The sequence below is a fragment of the Camelus ferus genome, chromosome 4 (assembly GCF_009834535.1).
Source record: "Camelus ferus isolate YT-003-E chromosome 4, BCGSAC_Cfer_1.0, whole genome shotgun sequence".
Lineage (NCBI taxonomy): Eukaryota > Metazoa > Chordata > Mammalia > Artiodactyla > Camelidae > Camelus > Camelus ferus.
Window position 1 is genome coordinate 72665285 of NC_045699.1, and position 23278 is coordinate 72688562.

Sequence of the window (23278 nt, forward strand, 5' to 3'; positions counted from 1 at the left end):
GGCCCTGGAAGGTGGTAGGGGCTGGGGACTTCTTGAGCAATGGTGTGGTGATGCTCACATTCCAGCCCTGGGCAGCAGCACCATCTCTGTGTCGACCCAGGTGGAGCCCTGGAGAAGAAACTTCTTACCTGCTCCCGCTCAAGGTTGCTGAGGGCCTGGTGCTGCTTCTCCGCCAAGGCCACCAGCGCTGCATAGCTGCCCGTGCTGCCCAGATACCTGGGAGAGGAAACAGATCAACTGCCAACCTCAGGTCCAGCAAGTAGGTGTGAAAAACCCCAGGCATGGCCAGCCCTGGCCAGTCAGGGGGACCTGGCATGCCCTCTGCAGCAGCAGGGCACAGGGAAGAGGCACCCCACAGGGAGGTGGGCAGGCTGGGGGAGCCCCGGTGGTCCGATGGCCCCAGCACAGGCCGTCACTCTTCCCACCTCTCACGACCACTTTTGGGCCTGAGAGAGAAAGGGAGGGCAGTGCCTCCCACCCTGGAGCCCAGCCAGAGGAAGGCGGGTTGGGGGTGGGGGTGGGGTCATCATGGCACGATTGTAAACTGCCCATGATCTTAACTGGAATAACCTTTTTAGAGACCAATATGGGAATAGCAAGAAGCTTAAAAAGTGCATTCCCACTGATGGCAACTGTACTTCTAGTAAGTTACCTTAAGGAGGTTGTCTCTGGGATGTTCATTTCTCATGACACAAAGTTGGAGACACGGATGTCCCGCAGCAGGGCTGGTTAACGGGACTGCATCGTCATTGTGTTGGGTGCCCTGTGTGTCGTAGTGTTTACGCAGGGACACGGAAAGGTTTCCTCAAGTAAAGGTAACTCAAGTTACAAACTGTATGTGTAGTCTATTTCGGATGCTGTTTAAATAGCCGTATGTGCGTCTCCATCAAGCGCTGGCAAGACAGACCGAGAAAATGGGCAGGGACTATCTCGGAGAGGCGGGACTAAGGGTGGTTTTAATGTCTCTGTAGTCACTTTTTCGTACTTTACCTCTCATCTAAATTTCTCGAAACGCCTTTACTACTTGCATGGGCACTTTGGTCCCTGTACTGCGGTCAGGACCGGGGGCGGGGATGGGGCGGGCCAGCGCGGCGCGCATGCGCGCTCTCACCCTCGCTGATGCTCCAGCCAGGCCAGCTCTGCGCGCATCTTCTCTTCGAGCGCCTTCTCGCGCAGGCTCAGCAGCGCGGCCTGGTGCTGAGCGCGCAGCTCCTCTTCCCGCATGTTCTGCTCAAGCATCTGCAGCGTGAAGCGGATGAAGGCTCCAGGCACGACGCTGCGGGCCCCCGTCCGGCTCCACTGCGGTGGAGCAGACCGACCAGGCCGCGTCACCGCCGCTGAGTTTCCAGGCCTCCCGGGGACCAGCCTCACCGAGTGGGAGTAGCACTTAGCCCCGGGGAGAAGGCCACCGCCTCCAGGGTGCCTTCCCGGACTGGCCGCCCCACTCTTCCTCTTGCTGTGCTCCCCTTCCCGGGGCAGGGTAGGCCCACCCCGACTGTTGGCTCCCGAAGTCAGGGCGGGGTCCCCATCAGCTTGGCCTGGCGCCCTGCCCAGATTTAAGCCGGGCAATTGTCTGTGATCCTAGAGGGTTCAGGAAAGGCCAGGCCACCCACCCTGAAATGTACCACCCACAGCACCCAGCCAGTCCTCCCCAAAACACCCTGTTGAAATGCCTACCCTCACCTGCCACCCTAGGCATGAGGAAGGGGCTTAGGCAGATGTCAGTTGGAAGGGTGGGTGGTGCCCGTGGCAGGGAGAGCCCCCCCCTCAGCCCAGGACCTGCTGTGGAGGCCCTTTGGTACAGACCCTAGGAGAGCGAGGCCCCAACACGTGATGGCCCCAGGCAGCTGAGAGAGGATGGGGTCTGATGCCACCACCAGCATCTCCCCTGCGGACCTCTCCTGTACCTGGAGGATAGGGACGTCCCAAGAGTAGAGCCTGGCCGGGGGCAGCTGGGAGGGGGTCTGGCCTGGTCTTCCTTCCTGCACAGGCTCTGAGGACAGAAAGCAAGCATGGTTGGGTTATGTAGGGGTTCCAGGGTCCTTTACAGGCTCTCCCAAAGCTAGAATGTCTAGGAAGCTTAATGCCCCCCCCCACACACACACACAGCTTCTCATCAGATCACACGAGGCCACGCCAGAAGGGGTCCTCTGTCTCCTTTTTCCTGGTGTGGGAACCCCCGTGACCCCACTGATGAAGCAGAAGACCAGACCTGAGATAGAGGGGCTCAAGGATGACTGCACCCACTGCTCCACTTCCACCGCGGGAGGGCCGGAGAGAGAGAGAGGGAATGACCTGTTTGAGGTCCAGCACCAAGCAGATGGGGGACAGCAGAGCCTAAATTCCCAGCCTAAACAGCTATCTTGCCACTGACCTCTGCCAGCTGCCCTTCGATGCTGGGTGTGAGGGGAAAGGAACTCTGTGCTTTTCAAAGGCTCATTTGAGGACTTGCACTTCCCGCCAAGAGAAGGTAGAAGGGATAGGATTGTGGGTTCATTGTCCCACTTAAAAAAAAAAAAGAAACTTCAAAAAAGGACCAAAAAGTTACATATGTATGTATACATATATAAATATTCACACACACACACGCAAGAATGGTTTTCCAGACACTGGACGTCAGGCAACATAGCACAGTGATCCCTGAGAAAAAACAAATGGGGTGAGACCTCTGCCACAGCTTACTGCCTTGAGAGTGTTTCTGAACTGTAGAGCAGGGAGGGGAAACCGAGGCAGAGATCCCCCTGAGATGAAGCTGAGAGTCTGGAGAGACCAGGGCACCCAGGGCTTGTGGGACTGAGTACCCGAGAGGAGAGAGCCACATGGGGAGAGCCCCAGGGGTCTGGGCGGTGTCCCCGGGAGCCTTCAGTGGAGAGCTCATCTGTGAATGCACGTGAGGAAACTTCCCAGCTCAGCCCGGGAAAGAAGCATCTCGAAGGACCAGAAGGCTAGGAATTCTGCCTGTCTCCACGAGCCAGGCTGGAAAACCTCATGATTCATGGCAAGACCTGAAAGGATCAAAATGCTTCCCGGTAAGAGCATTCCAGAAGCAAGCTTACAGCTGTGCATGGGAACACACAAATGCCTAGCACCCAACGAGGTAAAATTTACAACCTCCATTGGAATGCAGAGAAGCAGGGGGGAAAAAAAAAGCCCTGATGAAAATTGTCAATTAGAGAAGGGCATTTGAAGGTTTTATACCCATATTCCGTATGTTTAAAAAGGTAAGTAAAGGAGATGGGGAATAGCTCAGTGGTAGAGCACATGCCTAGCATGCACGAGGTCTTAGGTTCAATCCCCAGTGCCTCCATTAAAAATAATTAAATAAAAATAGAAAGACCAGTAAGGGAGGTGGGTAATAGCTCAGTGGTAGGCTGCGTGCTTAGCACGTGTGAGGTCCTAGGTTCAATCCCCAGGTCCTCCATTAACAAAATTTTAAAAAATTCTTTAAGTTAAATAAAATCATAGAAGATATATATATTTTTTAATTCATATGGATCTTTTAGAGATGAAGGCCGAAAACACCTGAGATTGAAAAGACACTGGATGGGATTAATGGCAGATTAGACATCGCAGAAGAAAAACTTGATGAACCTGGAGACACAGCCATAGAAACGATCTGGGAGGAAACACAGAGAAGAATGAACCCAAAGGACAAAGGAAGAAAAGGGGGAAAGAGAGAGAAAGGAAGACCAGAGCTTCGTGAGCTGCCAACTTCAAATGTTCTAACACACGGGGAACTGGGGGCCCTGGAGGAGGGGGGACGTGGGCAGGGAAGTTCTCCCAGGAGACAGTGGCTGGAAAACTTCCAGACTTGAAGAAAACAAACCCACAGGTCCAAGAATTTCAACAAACTGCAAGAATAAAAAAGATGAAGAAAAATTATGCCAAAGCACATCATAATTAAATAGCTCAAAACTAGTAACAAAAAAACTTGGAAGCTGCTAGTCGGGGCATCATATACCTCAGTGGCAGGGCACATGCCCAGCATGCATGAGGTCCTGAGTTCAACCCCCAGTTCCTCTATTAAATAAATAAAAATAAACCTAATTGCCTCCCTCTCCAAAAATTAAAATAAAAAAAAAACTGCCAGAGGAAAATGACACATCCTGCACAAATGAAGAAAGAGAAGGATGAGGTTTCTTACCCAAAACGTGAGCGAAAGGCCAGTGGAGCCGTGTCTCTAAAGCACGAAAAGAGAAGACCGTCCACCTAGAATTCTGCATGCAGTGGAGTATCTCAGAAACAAAGATGGCACGAAGATGTCCTTAGACACGTGAAGGCTAAAAGGACCTGTCTCCAGCAGACCAGCTCTGCCAGAAATGTTTCAGGAGGTCCTTCAGGAGGAAGGAAAATGATGCTGAGATGGAAATCTGGGTGAACACAAGGAATGAAGGACACTGGAAATGGGGAAAAAATATACATATATACACGTACATACACATATGCATATACGTGCGTGTGTATGTGTGTGTATATATATGTATATAAAATATATATACATTTTATAAGATTGTTGACTGTTTAAAATCATAACAGTGTACTGTGGAGTTGCAAAATGCATAACAGCAGTGGCATAAAACCAAGAAAAGGAGGGCTGGCCGGGCCGCCTACTGCAGGTGCAGGCAGGGTGCCACGCAAAGGCAGCCCACACACGTGACCGTACCTTCTAAAGTGACCACGGGTGTAAGTCAGAGCTCATACGCCAACAGCAGAGATAAAAAGGACTCATTATCAAACACTGGTTTAATGCAAAGGAAGGCAGGAAAAAGAGAGAGGGGAAAAGGCCAGTTCGGACAGGGGTAAATAACAAAGAGAGAGAACCTAATGACATTGATAATCCTGTGAAATGGAGACACAGTGTAAGCTTTCCAGTTTAAAGGCAGAGGTTTCCAGCTTCGAAGAGGAAAAAAAAAAAAAAAGCAAGATCCAACCACACGCTGCCTCTGAGAAACACGCTTGAGATGCAAGCACACGTGGGTTAAGAGTGAGAGGATGAGAGGAGTGGGCCGGGCTGACACCAGTTCCAGGAAGGCTGGATCCACATCAGACAAAGCAGACTCAGAGCGGAGCGGGTCCCTGAGCACAAAGGGGGCTATCCCATAACGGCAGAATCAGAAAGGCGTCCAGTCACCAAGAGCTCATCATAATCCTGGACGCTGACGTGCCTCACACCAGAGTTTCTTTTCAAGGGCACATGAGATATGTGCCAAGACAGACCCGCGTCTTCACACACGTAGGCTGGGAGTGCGCTCACACACCAGCTCAGCCAGGGCTCAAATTCTGGGAAGCTGGGCGGGCTGTCCCTGCAGCCTGCAGATAAGCGACCCCTATTTCCAGCACACAGCACAGCGAGGGGACTTGGCCAGATTCTCACGGGCCAGCACTTACGAGGCCTCAGGGAAAACCACTCTGAGGGACTCAGGTGGGCACGTGGGCAAACCCGGAAAGAGTGTGGGGTCCCCCATTCCCAAAGGGGCAGAGACGAGCTGTAACCAGGACTCTGGGGAGTTGGTGATGGCCACCCTGCAGTCCTCCCGGAGCAGTTGAGACCCCGTCTGACCCAGAGCAGGGCAGACAGGCTTGCGCGGCCCACCCTCACTCTTCCTTGCTTGGCCACGGCCCCCACTGTTGGGCTGTTTCACTTTCATCTAACTGAAAGCTTTCTTGCTGTAATCTGGACTTACTGCTCCCAGGTTTGCGTGCGTGGGGATGGTGGCCCGTGTGTCCACCTACTGGCTCACTGGATGCCCTGCTCCCCCCTACAAGCAGGAGGCAGTGTGGCCTTATGGTCAACCACACAGTCCTGGCGTCAGACACACTTAGTTTCAAATCCAAGTTCCACCCTCTCCGTGTGGCCCAGGGGCAGGTCGCTCCATCACTGGGCCTCTCTGTTGGGTGCCTGACTCTGCCACCGCTCCGGGCCCACAGGGGGTCGTGCTGGGCCGGCTGCTGTGTAGCTAGTTCTGTGGACCCTCACCTGCGTCTGCTGACTCGTCTCCCTGAGTCTTCTGTCCCCTCTTGGGACTCGGGGAGGCCACAGTGGCAGCATCTCCGCCCAGGTGTGGGTGTGAGCTGCAGGGGAGAGAGCGCTGCAGACCCAGCTCCGGCAACCAACAGTGCCTGTCCAAGACCCCCACCCCACCCTCTCCTACACTGGGCCCCAGCCGCAGGCCACACCTGGGTCTGGCTGTCATGGTGCTCTGAGAGGTCATCAGCTCCAGGTCCACATGCACCTGCGGCCGCTCCAGCTCCAAAGCCACTTCTGGCCTGGCCTGGGTCGAGTGTTTCTCCATCAGCCGCTGCTGGGAGCACAGGAAGGCAGTGTGCGTCGTGGAGGGTGAACGGGGCAGCTGCACAACCGGGGGGCCAGGCCAGGTCCCAGGGAGGAGCCCAAGGCCCGACAAGCCTCCAACCTCAGGGACCTCATTTGTCCATCCTTCAAGGGGGGCCAGTACCCCCTATCTGCCCCCTAGAGAGGGCTGGACACGGCAGAGGTCCAGGGAGAGTGGCAGGTTCCCAGTGGACGGAGCACGGCCAGGGCCAGAGCATCCTGTAGGGGATGGGATGCCCGGGGCAGCTGCACGAAGGACACCTGGGGAGGAAACCGCAGCTCTGCGTTCTGGCTGCAGAGGCCACAATTACTTAGCAATGCGATGCTGGAAACTGGCAGAAGGGGAAGAGAGAAAGGGAGACGGGGGGCCAGGTGTGTCTGTGCCGTTGTGCACGTGTGTACCCACGTAGACACACGTGAACACACAGGCATACATGCTGCCTCAGGTTCGGTTCCTCTCCCGGGAAGGCATCCCTAAAAGTACTGTGAGTGAGCGCAGCCCATCAGCAGTCCCCGGGACCAGGACCCAGGGGAGAAATAGTCACTTCGAGAAGGCTCACCACGTGCAGCCAGACCACAGACATAGCCTCCTGTCCTTGCCGGGGCTGAGGACCACCTTCCCCTTCACCAGGCGCTGCTGGGCCGCCCTGACCGGCAAGTGCAGCCTATCTGGTGGGGCTGAAGGATGCTGGCCCAGGGCGCTGGGTGGAGGTGGGCTCAGCGATGTGGCCCCCTCCCTTCCAGGGCAGACCCCCCATGGCATGGGTGCCCTCACACCTCAGCTCCTGAGCTCAATGGAGAACCCCTAGCTCAGGTGCCCACAAGCCCGAGTCACGGGCAGGTGGGAGGCACAGGCTGTCACCCCAGCCAGGGGCCCCCAGCACACTAGCAGAAAAAACATCCTGTTTCTGTCTAAAAAGATCAGCCAGCCAGCCCAGCGGGCAGCTGCGCTCTGCTCTTCTTGACATAGCTGGGGCCCACGATCCTGCCCCAGCCTGACCCATGCTTTCTACCAGTTCCGAAAAGGCAGGTGGTTCCCCACTTGGCCACAGATGGGCCACAGGATGGGGCTGGGCCGGCAGGAGGAGTGGGGCATGCTTGTGGCAGCCCTGGGAGGGTCACCAGCTGACCTCCAGCCGATGTTTGAAGAGCAGATCCTCCAGGGCCTTCTGCGTCTCCCAGACCTCCAGCTCCGCCTGTCGGCGCAGAAGGGCCAGTGCCTGCTCCTGCTTCTGCTGGTCCAGCTGCAGGGAGGGCCCAAGCCTCAAGATTCCCCAGGGACCCGGCCTGCTGCCCCCCCATGGCTCCCTGGCAAGCCCTCAGCCTGAGAGGGCAGGCAGTGCCACCTCCAAGAACAGGGTCCTTTTCCGAGGGTTCCCCCACCCCATAGGAAACACCCCCCCCCAGCCCACCAACTTTATCCCCTGCCTGCAGCCTCGCCTCTGTCTGGGCCAGTCCAGTGGCTTTCTCCCCAGTCCAGGCTCCCCTCCCTCCCTCCGGCCAGGCTGAGGATCTGTCCAGCTCTCAAGTCTACAGTTCCCTGCCTCTGGGCCTCTTCTGCTCAGCCTCGGGGACTGAGGCTGCTCCCAGCTGACTCCCGATCAGAAGAGAAATAAAGGTGGCTCACCTTCAGTGACTCGAGGAAGCTCAGGGACTTCTGCTGGATGTCAGACAGCAGACCTGCGGAAACCACGGAGAAGGGCAGGTGAGTGGCCTCCCCTCGCTCAGTGTCCACGTCGCCCAGCCTGCAGGAAGACCCTCAGGGGAAGGGCCAGGAGGGGCTGCAGGCTGCAGGGGCGGGTGCAGGGGGGGACAGCGGTCCCCCAGGGGCAGTGACCCGAGTCGGCAGACACATGACCGGGGCCAAGAACATGGGCTTTGCTGCCAGACAGACCTCCACTCGTCACGCGTTCGCAGGGTGCCCTGGAACAAATCACTAGCCCATCGGAGCCTCGGCGGGGACGTCGGGGCGGTGAAATATCTGACACACGCTCAACGGGTGGCGGCCGTTATGGTGCACTAGTGATGATCATGGCCTGGTGGCTGCTCAGTGACACAGGCAGAGGGACACTGGGACTTTTCCAGAGTGGGAGCACAGAAACCTCAGCCCCTCCTCGAAGGCAGCCAAGGGGCTTCTCTTTCCTTTTCTGGCCCCAAAGACCCAGCCTGGGCTCTGCACCCTGTTGGCGCACTGGGCCCCTCGGAGGATGCCTGGGTGGGGGGCAGGCGGTGACTCTGTGGTCCGAAGGAGGTGCGGCTGGTACGCTCCTTCCTCACTCGAGCGTTCGTCTTCTTGGCCAGAGCCTGTGAGAGCCGTAGGGGGCCGCTCCCTCCCGGGCACAGGCCCCGGGTCTGTGGATGGTGGAGCCCCCCTGTGGCTCTTGGACGAGCTCCTCTGTCATCACTGGTGAGTGTGCAGAGAGGATGACATCCTTCTGACTGTGCCCTCCTTCCCAGAACAGAGCGTTCAGCTTCCCATGGTTAGAGCGAGCATAGAGCTGTGAACAATGGCTAAATCTCCTCCTGGCATTCCTACAGCCATGGAGAAACCTCGGAAGCAGTAAGCCTGGGGGAAGACGAGGGCTCTGGCCGCCTACTGAGCATGTGGAGTGCTGAGCACGTGGGGTGATGCCTGGGGCGCTCCCCACTCCTCCCAGCTGACTGGCCACCGCGGGAAATGCAGACGCTTCGAGGAACTGGTTTACGGTGTCTGTTGTGATCTGAAGTTCCCTCTAGAAAGGAACAGTCCACCCCTGCTTTGGTTTGTGGCCCTGGAGAGAGACTGGCCCTCCTGCAGGGGCCTGGGGGCTTCAGAGACCCAAGCCCCCAGCCCCGCGGCTTGAGGAGGGGCCTTCCTGGTCATCTGCAACCAGGCCAGCACCCCGGCAGGTCGCCAGGGAGACACGGTGCCCTGAGCTCTGAGCCCTGGGAGAAAGCAAGGTGGGCGTGGCCCTGGCTGGCCAAGCAGCTGACGGTCACCCTGCTGAGCAGAGGGTGGCACTGGCCTTGCTCCCCAACTCCTCTGATGACAATCAGGGAGGATCCCCAAGAACCCAACATGCCTGCACCCCAAAGCGCCTGGCATTTGCAAGGGTTAACACCCGCTCAGCACGTGGCAGCTGTTCCCTGTTGCCGATCATGGTGAGGATGACGGTGACCAGGTGTGTTTTCGGTGACAGGGCTGGGACTGGGGACCTGTGGCCTCAAACCGGAGTGAAGCCGATGGGGGACCCGCCCCAGGGGGAGGCCGCCGGGTCTGAGAGCCGCGGTTTCACTGTCTAATGGCAGCTGGCAGCCACACGTGCCACTTACATTTAAACTCAAATGAAAAGGAAACAGAATGTAAAAGTCCACTCTTTGGTCTCAGTAGCCACATTCCAACTGCCTGACAGTGGCCTGTGGTTGGTGGCTGCCACATTGGACAGCCCAGAATTTAGAACAGTTGCTTCATCCTTCGAAGGAAGTTGTATCGGACGACACTGGGCTAGATGTTTGCGTCTTCAAAGTGCCACTGGATGCTGGTCTAGACGTTTGTCTAGAAGTTTCGATTGGACTGCACTGCTGCCAGCGGCCGAGAGCTGGGCTGGAATCCCCGCTCTGCTGTTCACTGGTTGGAGGTGATAGGTGCCTCTCTGAACATCGGGTTCCTCCTCTGTAAACAGAGTCATGGGGATGGGACCTGCCCTGAGGTAGGGTGAGATCGATGAGACGCCGTGTGTGATGTGCAGTGCCTGGCCCAGAGGCACCTGGGGCCCTCAGGAGTTCATTCATGCTGTCAGCAGACATTCACCAAGCCCCCACATGTGGCAGGGGCTGTTCTAGGGGCCTGGGTTGCAACCAGAGCCAGGCCCTCAAGTTCCTGTGGCCACAGAGAGATGCACAAACATGAGTTTCACTCCCACTGAGCAGGTGTCACTGGGTGAACAGCGGCACCTGATCCAGCCCAAGTGTCATCTGGGAGGCTTCCTGGAGGAGGCATCTGATGGGAGCCCAGCACAGGCACTCTGGGTTGTGCTCACTGTTGGGTTTCTGGCCACCAAGCAGGAGCAGCTCAGGTTTCAGCTGACTCTTTGGGACTGCCCACAGCCTCAGGATAAAGAGATCCTGGCAGGGAATTTCAGTCCCCAAATGCACTGAGAGGTGGCCCTGCCCAGCCCTATCTGAAGGAGTGTCAGGGCAGCTGGGGACTCAGCCCTTTCATGCAGGAGGGGCTGAGAATTTGGGGTGTGCCCCCACCCCACTGCCCAACCTGCTCCCTACGTCCTGGAGAGGAAGCCTGGAGGCAGAGCTGGGACAGGAGTGGGTTTTTCTGGAAGACCTGGCACCTGGCCTGCTGGGGTACAGCCCATGGAAGCTGCCAGGGGTGGGGGGTTGGGGGGAGCCTGGCCAACAGCTCCACCCACACCAGACCTCAGAGGCTCTGGGAGGATGTTCTCAGGGAAGAGGGCAGGGATGGGGAGGGAGCCCTCTGCTCTGTCTCTTTCCCCTGGAAGGCCTGGCAGGTGTGGGTGGGCCCCATGGCAGGCTGGGTTGGGTCCCCTTTCTCAGGAGGTCTATGGCCCAGCCCCTTGTGTGGCTGAGATGCACCCCGGGGAAGGGACAGATCTGCACGAAGGGGCTGCTGACGTCAGTGTGCTTGCCCTCGCCCTGGCACGCAGGCTGTCCACGGAGTGCTCCCCCAGGGAGAGAGTAGTGGGAAGGCTCGCACCCGCCACAGCCCGACTCGTGGTCCGCAGTCCAAGTGACTTCTCCTTTCTACCAGCAATGACGGTTTCCTCCCTGAGGTGCCAAGAGGGTGCCCTTCTCTGCCCTCACCGTGGGCTCCAGGTGGGGCTGGCTGTCCCCCAAGACGCCATACCACCTCCCTGCCACCCCCTTGGGCGTCACTTGCCCAACCTGCATGGGCAGACACAGGTACAGGGCGCACTGGGGCTGTGTGTCCCTGGAGGACAGAGTGGCCAGGCGTTGGTGACCAGCAGCATTGAAAGCTAACAGCACTGCGGTGGTACCCTTGGGCAACTTCCTTTGCCCGAACTCCCTAGTCCCCACGTCACCCCAGACTGGGGGCAGCCGATGGCCCAGAGAGACAGGGCCACCTGAGCTGTCCTGGCTTTCTGGAACATGCAGCTGCGCCCAGGTTCCCCGAGCCTGCTCAAAGCCGGAAGCATGGCGAGGGGTGGGCAGAGAGCTGGCTTCCGAGTCCAGGCCGTGGTCCCAGCCCGTCATTCCTGGGCACCCGCACCCCGTCCCAGGCAGCTCATTGCCCCTCCTGGGAGAGGAAGGGCCAGAAACATCTACCCACTTCTGTGTAGAGTCGACCCCTTGGCACTTCTCACCCGGGACCTGACATACTGTGTGTGTCACTTGTGCACCTTCTGACCGCCCCCTCAACCAAAGGCAGGCGCCTAGGGGGCACGGTCCAGTCCCCGGTCAGTGCCAGGCTCAGCAGGGGCTCAGTGCGTCGGCGCTGAGTGAGCAGAGGGAGGGATGAAGAAGGGTCTAGTGGGCAGCTGGGGCTCTCAGCGCCTCGGGAGGCTGGGAGAGGCAGAGCCACGTCGGGCGCCCCAGCAGCCCCCTTCCCAGGCTGGGAGGGTCTCCCAGAGCATCAGGGTAGGGAGGCACAGAGCCCTCCTGCCTCAGAGGCCCGAGGCCCCGTCTACACATGTGTTTGTGTACACGCGCACGCACACACACACACACACACACACACGTCAAGTAGCTCATACACGCCCCATCCCGGTGGGCTTGAGGAGCCTCTCTGCAGGAGTGTTTTGCAGCCTGAGGGCTCTGGTCCCCAGTCCCTTGTCCCATCTGGCTCGAGGGCCCTCTGTCTGCCAGGGAGGGCAGGTGTCTGTCTGGGAGGCTGCTGCTGGTCAGCCCCTTGGGAAGCTGCTCATCCATGAGGGGTCCATCACACACCCACCCCCAACCGCGCTGGCCCTGTAGGGGCTGCTCTGAGCTCAGGTCTATGGGATTCCAGAGCCCAGGCACCAGGAGAAAACCAGGGCAGCTAACTGCCCCCCGGCCTTTCATAGGCCACTGGACCCCTCAGGTCTCACTGCCCCTCCTCGTGACACGGGCAACTCCATCTGGCTCTGTAAGAAGGTACAGGATTTATCAGGGCTGCTGGAGGCGACTGGGAGCAGGGGTTGGGGGTTCACTCTGAATGCACCTGCAGTGCACAGTTCTCCTACGGCCAGACGTGAGCATGTTTTATTCACATTCTTAAAACGTTTGAAGAAAATCAGCTGAAGCACAAAGATTAACAGCGAACAGGCATCCCAGGCCTCTCAGAGCAGCGCTCAGTTCCCAGTGCCGCGCCAGAACCCCTCCGTGAGCCCGCACTGAGCAGAGCATCCCCACGGTCCAGCCCTTGCCCCCTGCCACATGCCCCGGGAGCTCGGGCCGGCCTGCTGCCTGGACCAAGGCCCCGAACCCCAGAGGGCACCAGACGGGGGCACTATCCCCACGCCCCCTCCTATGCACCAGCTCTGTGGCCCTGGTCGTCTCCTCAGCTGTAACCCGGGAACAGAAACCCTCCAGCAGCATCAGAGAAGGCAGAGTGCTGGGCTGACAGAGGCTCTGAGGAAGTGCACCTCGGAGCAGCCCCAGGAGTGGAGCTGCTGATGAAACCAGCCATCAACCCTCTTGGGAGCAAGTGTCAGTCACGACAGAGGTGGGGCAAGAGCACATAGCAAGCAGCTGGTCCCAAAAGCCTCCAAAAAACTTTAATACTGATGCGCAGATGCACTCCACATAGAAAAGGATCTCTCTGCACCCGCAGAACGTCGCGGGGCGTCAGGCAGTGGAGGGAGTCCCCAGTGGACCTCCCTGGCCACCCGACCAGCCAGCCCAGGGCCTGTCCACAGGCTCGCCCTTACCGCAGCTCCGGGTGGTCCAGGGCGTGACCAAGCCCACCCCTCTGGCTGACCGCATCTCCTCCAGCCTCTGGGAGCCACAGCAGGGATCTGGCATGGCTGGCGCCCCTCGTGAGCTGGAGACACACAAACATATTATGAGCAACGAGTATCTGTGAGGCAGGAGGCAGCTGGGGGGCTGGGGTGGGAGCAACCCAAAGCAGCTCTCAGACCTAGTGTCCAGGGAGACCCACAGGCCAAAGCGGGGATGAGCTTGTGACTAGAGGTTCAGGAGGGCAGTGGTGAGCAGGTGGGCCCGCAGATGCCGCCACCTGTGTATTCCCCAGCTTGCCAGGGTCTGGTCTGCGACGCAGCGGCTCAGGGCTCTGCGCTCGGACCCTGGGGGACCAGCTCCTGGCAGCCTCCATGATCAGCGTTGGGGGCTGGGCCGGGGTCAGAGAGCCCTTTGCCTGAAAGCCCCCAACTGCCCTGGGTCTGCTCCTGCAAAACGGCTGCTCTGGTGTGACAGGCATGGGGCACGGCCTTCCTCCCTGTCCCCTCTGCCATCTGCTAAGGGGGACTGCCCACCAGGCCCAGAGTGGAGCAGGGCCCACACCTGAGCTCTGACGCTCACCACCTCTTCTCACGGCTGGCCCTGCCACCCTGTTCCACAGAAGGGCCTGAGCCAGCCGGGTGACCGGGAAGGCAGGAGTCAAGCTGGTCCAGTCGGACTCAGAAAACTGCCCTCGTCGGGGCGAGCTCAGCTCCCACCAAGGCTGGCCAGCATGCCCGCCCGGGGGAGGAGGAGGGCATGGTACTGGGCCCCCCCCCGAGAAGGCAGCAGCCCAGGTGGGGCGGGAGAGCCGCCCAGCACAGATGGGCAGCTGCTGCCCAGACTGGAGGCCCTGGGGCAAGGAGGTGCGTGTGCCAAGCTTGGACGAGCAGTGTGCCCAAATTGCCTCACTTCATGTCTCATCAGCGCACATGACTGTCTGCCCTCACACCCAGGGACCAGGACCCCCTGGAGTGATTAAAGACGCTGGCCACACCCATGGGCCCTGGAGTCGGTCCCCGCTCCAACCCATGGCACGGGTGTCTGCTGAGCACCGGCCGTGCTTGCTGGGTGCTGTGCGGGCAGGTGTGGGTCACCCACTGCCCAGCCCTTCCCCCGCAGCCCACAGTCCTGCAGGGGAGATGGTGTAAAAACTATTCCAGAAAAAGGGAGCAGCCCTGGGGCTGAGACAAGGGATGCTGAGGTGGCGTTGGGCAGGCCCAGGGGCTGACCCCAGGGCGACCCCAGAGATGCCAGGGCAGGAGCGATGGGCGGGGGAGGGTTCCTGGAGGACACGGTGGGCAGAGGCTGCTCCAGGAATGCGTGGCCATGGAGGGAGGGGGGAAGCCGTCGCTGCAGGGTCTTCTCCAAGCTCTCTCACTCCCTCCTTCCCAGCCCGGAACTTAGGATGCTGTAACCCCCGCCTCAACAAGCAGCAGGCAGGAGCTACGCCCTCCAAGTCTCCCTTAAAGGAAATGCCACCAGTTGACAAGCCCCCGTCTGCCTCAGTTACCAGAGCAGAGTCGGCACACGTTCCCCACAGACGGATGGAGGGCTGATGTTTAGGTTCTGCAGGCCGCGTGGTCTCTATCTCCGCGGAAACCACTCAACTCTGCCTCGGCAGCATGAGAGCAGCCATGCCCATTATGGAAATGATAAGCGTGGCTGTGTGCCTATAAAGCTTTATTTACAAATACAGGCAGTGTGTCTCAGGGTCTGTAGCTTGCTGACCACCAGTCTAGGTTTTCTGGAGCAGTGGTTCTTAAACTTTGGTGTGCACCAGAATCATCTAAGCACTGGGCCCATCCCCAGCATATCAGATTCAGGAGGGCTGGAGTGAGCCAGGAACTCTGCATTTCTAACAGGATCCCAGGGAGCCGTTTGAGAACCACTGGACCATGGAAAGAGCATAGTGGAAAAACCGTGGGCTCTGAAGTCCAAGCCGTGGGTCTGAATCGTGGCTTGTTCTCCCACAGGCTATGGGACCCTGAGCAAAGTCAGGACTCCTCTCTGAGCCTCAGCCTTACCATCTGTAAAATGGGGATGAGAACACATCCCTTAGGGTTGCTGTGCACACTGTGTGAGGTGTGGGAAGGCCTGCAGGGTGACGGCGGGCACGTGGCAGGGGCACACACTCCACTGCTCTTCCTTCCAGACAGACTGGACACCCGGGGCCCAAACCTGCTTGGGGGCAGGGAGACCTGGTGTCCTCACCGCATGATGCTGGTGACAAGCTCAGCTCGGCCCCCACTGGGCCCCTGAGTGCTGTGGTCCCAGCAGGGAAAGGGTGGGATGGAGACCCACCCAGCTCAGAAACTGGCCTCAGAGGCGTGGGACAGGCCAGGCCCTGGAGAGGGGACGTGTGACCTTCAGCCTTGAACTCACTCAGGCAGTGAGGGAGGTGACCAGAGGCACGGCCGCAAAGCAGCGCCATGGACCACTGTGTTAGAAGGGCAAGCCGAGCACCTCGCCTAGCAGTCCGAGAGGCCCAGCAAGGCCCTGGGCCCTGAGGCCCCGGCTCCAAGGGCGCTGGGCCGTCCAGGGTGCGTCTCTGGGATGGCCTATCTCTGCCCCTCTCTCCTTGCCTGGTCAGGGCTGTGGTGGGGAGGGGGACTCAGTGCCCTGGGAAGGCCGCATTGGTGGGGTGCCACAGGCAGGAACGCCCCAGAGGCCATGTGCCCTCCGCCCCTCGGCCCGGAGACTTTCTGGGTCTGGGCCCACAGGATCTTGCTGGCCATCCGGCAGCAGGACACACAGATATAAGATGTTCCCCTTGGAGCCTGGGGCACCAAAATTAACCTCTCAAGAATTCTCGCATTCCCCTCCCCTTCTCAAGGTCTAGAGGGGGCACTGGAGAGAGCCACAGGTATGGAAGACGGGCAGCCCAGCCCAATGCTGACCCCTACTGGTGGCAACAATTCAGTTCCAGCAACTGGATTGAGGCTGGCGAAGGAGTAGGGGAGGGTGAGGCAGTGTTGCAGGGAATCGAGGTGGATACAGCCACCCCCCATCTCCTAGGGAGGACTCTGAGGCTGGGAGGGACTCCTGGCTCCAAGCTACCCTGACCGCAGTCTCCACCCTCCGTTTCACCCTGTTAATGAGCTCTACACCCTCCAGCCGGACCCCCGAGGCCCTCCAAACTGGGCACCAAGCCCAGAACAGACCGGGAGAAGTAGGTGGTCAGGATCCCCTGGCATATCTCCTGGGTGGGCTCTGGCAACAGGTGCGTCCAGGCCCCTGGAGACCACCACTGGCCTGACCCCCTCTGGAAGGTCCCACACCCTTGGCTCTATCAAGCCTGGGGTCCCGGCGGACGTGTGGCCACCCAAGGTGAGAGAGCAGCCTAGGGAAAGGTTGCCTCAGGTGCTTCAGTCCCAGGACAGAGAGGTGAGGGGGCTGGGGTGTCAGGGAAGGACATGGGTGGGGCTGGGGACCGGGAGGAAGACTAGACAGGGACCCGTGCCTGCTCTGGCATCAGCAGGAGCCGCCAGGCAGCGGGGCAGGGGATGGGGCTGAAGGAACAGTTCTTGGGGTGGGGAAGGGAGGTCCTTGCAGGAAGAGACAGAACCCTAGGAAGACTGGAGGCCACAGCTGCTCAGTAAAGGTCAGATATCGGCAAAGAAGCAGTTCCCCTGTGCAGACTGACCTGCAGGGACCCTCGTGGACCAGAGATGCCCAATTAGTGGGGCCACAGGGCTGGGCCGGGGCAGGAAGGACGCCCCTCCTGGGAGGAGGAGTCAGGGCTAAGAGTGCCCTGGGGCACAGAGCAGGGACCCTGCATACTGGGGGCAAATGAGCTGGAGGACTGGTGGCTGCTCAGGCCACATCCCAGGCCAAGGCTGGGCTGGCCAGGTGGGCAGTGGGGCTGCCAAGGGCCCCCAGTGCCCATAGGCCAGTTATTTGTCTGTAGGTGGACTTGTACAAAGGGACCTGTGTGAAGGGGCCCCAGAGAAGGCCACAGCCAGTGCTGCTGATGGAGTCACAAGGAGGTGCCAGGGTCTGCGGACAGGTGAGAACTTGGACCTGGCGGTGGGGGGACCTGGAATAAGGACTGCCTGTGTCGGTGTCCCCTGGACACGATCAGACCGCCAGCTACACAGGGGGGCCTGGCCAGCAGTGTCCCCACTCGGCCTACCGCACACGGCCCCATCAGAGAGCCAGCACCGCCCGGTCCAAGTCCGAGCACCTCACCCCAGATGGGTCAGGAGCTGTGTCACTGCCCTGCCAGCCCTGGCTGCACCCAGACTCCTGGCCTTGGCCAGCATGGGCTGCGCACCAGGGGCACGAGGCTCTTGAGAGCAGGCACACGCAGGCTTACCTCCCTGCGAGGGGGCTGAGGGCCTGGAAGGGAGCCATGTTTCTTGCCAGCTTCTTGCCCAGGTCCAAACGTCCATCCTCCACGAAACCTTTGGAGAGACCGGCACCGGAACTTCACTTCTCACAAGTCGGCAGGAGGGGAGGAGCTGCTGGTTTGTGGGGAGTGAGGACGGGGTCCCCCACCCCCGCAGCAGGAAGGACCATGGTCCTGCTCCATGGCCCCTCTTAGGGAGGCAGGGCAGGGAGGCGGTGGGCACATTAGCTTCCAGACCAGGCCCCATCCCTCTTCTGGCCAGAGGCAAGATGGTGACAATAGCTGCAGAGGGACAGCTACGGTACTGTCATTGTACCCCCCTTTCAGGAGGAGAAACCAGTGTCAGGGAGGGAGTAGGGTCCCCTGGCCACTGGCGGGGCCGGTGGTCACCCAAGGCCCAGGTGCCAGCCCTACCTCGGGGCCTGCTGGCATGGTGGCCCCTTGGGCTCACGTCCTGCTGCTGCTGCTCCCAGCCAGGGCTCCAGGACGGCGTCTCACCGTCCGGGAAGGAGGTGGTGGAGAGAAGAGGCCTGGCCTGCGTGCTCGTCCAGTCCCAGGGCGCCCCTCCGCCCACGTTGGCCACCAAGGCTCCGGGGCAGGCGGGGGTGCTGGAGCTCCAGGGGTGCGGGTCCGGGACCGCGTCCCCCAGAGTGTCCACGGCCTCGGACCTACGCAGCTTGTCAGTCAGGATGTCAATCCGCTGCTTCAGGATGTTGGCCATGGTCTCCAGGGCCTGCAGTCGGGCCTCCTTGTACCGGAAGTGCAGGGGGCCCGCCATGCCCAGGCGCTCGGACTCCTCGGGGTCCAGGTAGATACACAGCCCTGGGCGCGGGCAGGGGGTGGTCAGGTCCTGGAGCTTCAGGGGGCCCTGGGAGGACCGGGCGGACATGAGCAGGGGGGCGCCCTCCCAGCCAGCTCTGGGGCCTCTTGACTTTCGAGTCTCGGCAGGGTTCAAGGCTCTGTTCAAACACAGGCAGAAGCTGCAGGGAGAGAGGGGAAGAGGGTCAGCCCTGGGTTAGCCGTCTCCAGCCCCACATGTGAAACACGCATGTGCAGGGGTGCCCGTGGCGGCAGTGTCTGCAACAGACCCAGCTGGTCTGTTTATGACCCGGGGGTGGTTCCCGGGCGTCCGTACAACAGACCGCACGTGGCTGTTGGAAGGACGGAGGACAATTGGCAGTGATTTCTTGTATGTGATATCTACGGCACTGGTAACGAAGGAAAATAGACAAATTGGGCTACTTCAAAATTAAAGGCGTATATACATGAAAAGTCACGGTCAGCAGAATGAAAAGGCGACCTACAGAATATGAGGAAGCGTTTACAAGCCACAGGTCTGACTGGGCATCACTCTCCTTAATATTCAAAGACCTCCTACAGCTCAACAACAACAACAACAACAACAACAACAACAACAACAGCAACAAAGAAGCCCAAATAACCTGATTGAAAAACGGGCAAAGAACTTGAATAGACATTTCTCCAAAGACATACACGTGAAAAGATGCTGAACATTACTGATCATCAGGGAAATGCAGTCAAATCCACAGTGAGATACCACCTTACACCCATTAGGATGGCTACTGTTAAAACAAAGAAGGAAAGAAAGGAAGAGAGGAAGAGAGGAAGGAAGGAAGGAAAGAAGGAAGAAAACAAGTGTTGATAAGGATTTGGAGAAATTGGAACCCTTGTGCATTGTTGGTGGAATGTGAGATGGTGCAGCTGCTATGGAAAACAGTAAGGAATTCCCTCAAAAGCTAAGATTCCCCTATGACCCAGCAAGTCTACTTCGGAGTATATATCACAAAAACTTGAAAGCAGGGACTTGAAGAGATATTTGTACACCCATGTTCCCAGAAATACCACTCACCACTTAAAAGTTAGAAGCAACCCCAGTGTCCATCGACAGATGAAGGAATAAATAAAATGTCCATCCATATAATGGAATATTATTCAGCTATAAAAAAGAGGGAAACTGATGCCTGCTACAACAAGGAAGAATCTTGACGACATTATGCTGAGTGAAATCAGCCAGTCACAAAAGGACAAATCCTATATGATTCCATTCATACGAGGGTCCTAGAGGACTCAGGTTCAGAGACAGGAAGTGGATGGTGGAGCCAGGGGCTGGGGGAGGGGATGGGAGTGAGTGTTGAATGGGGACAGAGGTTAAATTTGGGAAGATGAGAAAGTTCTGGAGATGGATGGTAGGGATGTTTGCACAACAAAATGAATGTACTTCAGTGCCGCGGAACTGCACACTTAACGGTTAAGATGGTAATTTTATGTCATGTGTATTTTCCACAATTTTTTAAGTGAAAAAAGAACACAATGAAGCAGGATGAAGGACCTGCAGCCTCCATACCCGTGGGGACAAATCCCCCAGCGTCGTGTCCAGCAAAAGGAGCTGACAGACAGGATGCCTCTGCCCGCCTTTCTGATGGGGCAGTGGGAGGCTGCCCTCTGGGGTGTGATCAGATTCTTGGTTCCGGTGCAGGTGACATGTGTGCTCAGTGTGTGAACGTTCATAGAGCTGTACACCTAGGACCTGTGTCTTTGCCTGGATGTTACCTAATGTCAACTTTAAAAAGTTAAAAAAAAATGCAGACACCTGGGCTGCCTTGAGGACCCAGAATCTTGGGGAGCGGCCCAGGAATGGGCACTTTTAAAACAAGTGAAACAAAAGGGGGGCAAAGAGAGAAACTTCCAGGAGCCAGGGGCCAGGGGAGGGTGTCCATCCCACTGTGGGGCTGCAAAGAGGGGTGGGTGCTGGGCACTGAGGGGTTCAGCCCATAAGCCCATAGCCTCCTCCCAGAACACGGGCTGCCAAAGACAAGCCCAGAAGCCAGGTTCAGAGCCAGCCCAGGGCAGGAAGCTCCTGGTGGGCGGCACCTTGTGGGGACCTCGTTCTTAGCCTCTGGGCCAGCTCCTCCCTCCTCCCACAAGTGCATCATGCTCAGGGAGCCTGGTTGTGAGTTTCTTGTCACACCGCCCTCCCTTCTTTGTTGAGCAGGTGGCCAGGAAGTGGCTGGCGCTGGCCTGAAGCCCCCGGGGCCCTCTTCCAGCCCCTCCCCAGTGGAGGCAAGCATGGGGAAGGCCAGCCTCTAGTGAGAGGGGCTGCTTCATCCCCTAAGCAAAGTGGGGTAATGTCTCCCATCCTGCACTTCAAGATGCTGCCAGGGAAGGGATCTTCTGGACAGTTGCCCTGGTAAAATGAAAACGAAACAGAAACAGAAGCAAGGGTGAAAAAAAAAAACACCCCAGAAAATAGGTGTTGGCAAGGACAGGGAGAACCCGAATTTCTCCCACCCTGCTGTTGGGAATGCAAATTGGTGTAGCTGCTGCCAAAAATAGTCTGGCAGTTGTCCGCAAGTTAAACCTGGAGTTACCGTACGGCTCAGCGATTCCACTCCGAGGTACGCACACGAGAGAGGTGAAAACGGGTACTCGGATGTTTCACTCATAGCAGCCGAAAGGGGGAAGAGCCCATGTGTCAATCCACTGCCCCGTGGATAAGCAAAATTTGGGCTCTTACATGATGGATTATTCAGCCATAAAAAGGAAGTCCTGACACAGGCTGCAACATGGATGAACCAAGAAATCCTGCCCAGTGGAAGAAGCCAGGCACGTGCTGTAGGATTCCACTGATATGAAACATTCCGAACAGGAGATTCCATCGAGATGGAGAGCAGACTGGGGGCTGCTAGGGGCTGGGGGAGGATGAGGGAGTGACTGCAATGGGTACAGGGTTTCCTTTCAGGGTGAGGACATGTTTGGGAACTAGATGAAGGTGGTGGTTCCACAATATTGTGAACATGCTAAATGCCACTGAATCGCTCACTTTATAAAGGTAAACTTTATGTGACATGAATTTCACCTCGATGAAAACAGACGCAGCTGTAATCACAGGCTCTGTGCAGCCATGGACCCAGGGAACTGACCCCCTGCCCAGAAGAGCCCCGCCCAGGAAGTGCAGCCCCGGCACCTGCATACCCACCTGCCTGGGGCCTCCTGGTCCCCCAGCACCATGCCGGAAGTCACCTTGCTCCACTCCAGCACAGGCGACCCTGGGCTCTCGGAGGCTTCCAGGCCCTAAAGCAGAGGAGGATGCAGTCAGAGCCCCGCCCCATGCCAGAAGACCCCAGACCCTGTCTCTCAGCCTCAGAGCCAGCCTTGGCCTCCATGAGGGTCTCAGGCTGGACATCCCAGGGTCCCCTCTTTGTTGGCAATGGGGGTCCCTCCAGAGCTGTCATAGCCAGGGAGGAAGGTGTCTCAGGCTTTGGGGGAGCTTGGTGGCTGAGCTGGCCAGTGGCACATACCCTGGACTGTGCAGAATGAGGGACAAAGGTCACGATGCCAGGGGTTGTCTGGGAGACCACAGGGACCGCTTTGCACAGAACAGCCTCCCTCTGCTTCCTGTAGATGTCCTGCAGCCTCTGGTTTCTCAGCTCCAGTGCACGCATGGCCGAAGCCTTCTCCTCCAGGGCTTGCCGCCGCCAGGCCACCGTCTTCTGGCGCATGAACTCTCGCAGGGATTCAGAGCTGTGGGGAGGGCCCAGGGGCCCCCGGGGCTTTGGGCAGGGCGGGGGTGGCCGCCCCTCTTTCTCTTTCCCAGGTGTGTTCCAAACGGCACCCTGGCTAGGCCTTGGCCAGGCCAGCTTCGCCCCCGAGGAGGGCAGCAGGGAGCCTCTGGCCCTGCACAGGGGGCTGGCCTCCTGCGTGAAGGAGGTGCTCCAGGGCCGCCAGGTGGGAGGGCTCAGCCTTTCCAAAGAGTTCCATGGTCTTCGGGTAGGGGCCTCCAGGCCTTCACAAGTGGCCCAGGCCCTCTGCGGACCAGAGGCCTGCCCGGCCGAGGCGCTCCAGGGCCGCTGCGGAAAGGGGCCCAACCTCTCATGGGGGCTCCCAGGCCTCTGAAAGGAGCGATCCTGTCCATGGGCTGCCCAGGCCCTCTGTAGACCAGAGGCCTGCCTGGCCAAGACGCTCCAGGGCCTCTGGGGGAAGGAGTTCAGCCTTTCAGTGGGGCTCCCAGGCCTCTGGAAGGAGAGGTCCCGTCCGTGGGCCGCCCAGGCCCTCTGCGGATAGGACTCCCGCCTGGCCACGGTGCTCCAGCACTGCCCAGTGGGGAGGCTCCCAGCCCTCTCTGAGGTGGGTATCCCCCCCGTCGTGGCCCGAGGGCTCTTAGTGAAAGACCCCCGTACATCTGGGGAGCTCCAGGGGCCCTGCCGCCTTCTGCCCCTCAGGTTCCGCAGCTCCAGCCCTCGCCATGGGTGGCGGTCCCGGGCCAGCTCCAGCCCGACCTGGATTTGCTGGCGGAGGTCTCGAAGGATGGCCATAGCAGCCTGGATGTCCACGGGCGGACGGCAGGAAGGCAGGTTGGGTGTGTTGGCAGACACCTGCGGGTCACTGTGGACAGAGGCTGGACTAGGTGTCCGGGGGCGGACAGGGGAGCTCTCACTCACTCCAACCTTCTTGGTGTGTCCTGCAAAGACAGGCAGTCACCGGGGTGGTGGGAGCTGTGGGGCTCCGGGAGGGCCAAGCCAGCCCACCATCCCAAGGCCCCCTCTTAGCTCTGCACTCATCATCCACTTGCAGAAGCCCTCTGGGGGCAGGTGCCACATCTGGGTGATTCAAGGCTGTGTCTGGGCACCTGGCACAGAGCCATCTGCTCTGAACGTTGTGAAAACTGA

At 58.9% G+C, this 23278-nt stretch overlaps 1 protein-coding gene and 1 long non-coding RNA gene across 19 annotated transcripts in view; one reads left to right on the forward strand and one right to left on the reverse strand.

Moving 5' to 3' along the window:
* Positions 1 to 23278, reverse strand: part of CCDC187 (coiled-coil domain containing 187) — a 47303-nt gene that overhangs the window by 9219 nt on the left and 14806 nt on the right. For 13 of the 18 annotated variants that reach the window (XM_032478770.1, XM_032478769.1, XM_032478773.1 and 10 more), the window contains 12 exons: positions 21911 to 23070; positions 21589 to 21683; positions 18006 to 18571; positions 17559 to 17646; positions 13213 to 13325; positions 7959 to 8011; positions 7462 to 7575; positions 6178 to 6302; positions 5978 to 6072; positions 1908 to 1993; positions 1112 to 1581; positions 129 to 216 (listed from right to left, as the gene is read on the reverse strand). In XM_032478770.1, the coding sequence (XP_032334661.1) occupies positions 129 to 216; positions 1112 to 1581; positions 1908 to 1993; positions 5978 to 6072; positions 6178 to 6302; positions 7462 to 7575; positions 7959 to 8011; positions 13213 to 13325; positions 17559 to 17646; positions 18006 to 18571; positions 21589 to 21683; positions 21911 to 23070 (3053 nt within the window). The remainder of the gene's footprint in view (positions 1 to 128; positions 217 to 1111; positions 1582 to 1907; positions 1994 to 5977; positions 6073 to 6177; positions 6303 to 7461; positions 7576 to 7958; positions 8012 to 13212; positions 13326 to 17558; positions 17647 to 18005; positions 18572 to 21588; positions 21684 to 21910; positions 23071 to 23278) is intronic. The other 5 variants (XM_032478768.1, XM_032478781.1, XM_032478780.1 and 2 more) reach the window with 5 other exon arrangements.
* LOC116663304 lies at positions 11010 to 19872 on the forward strand. Its single transcript, XR_004319546.1, has 3 exons — positions 11010 to 11020; positions 16199 to 16204; positions 19728 to 19872. It is a non-coding gene; the product is annotated as an uncharacterized LOC116663304 (long non-coding RNA).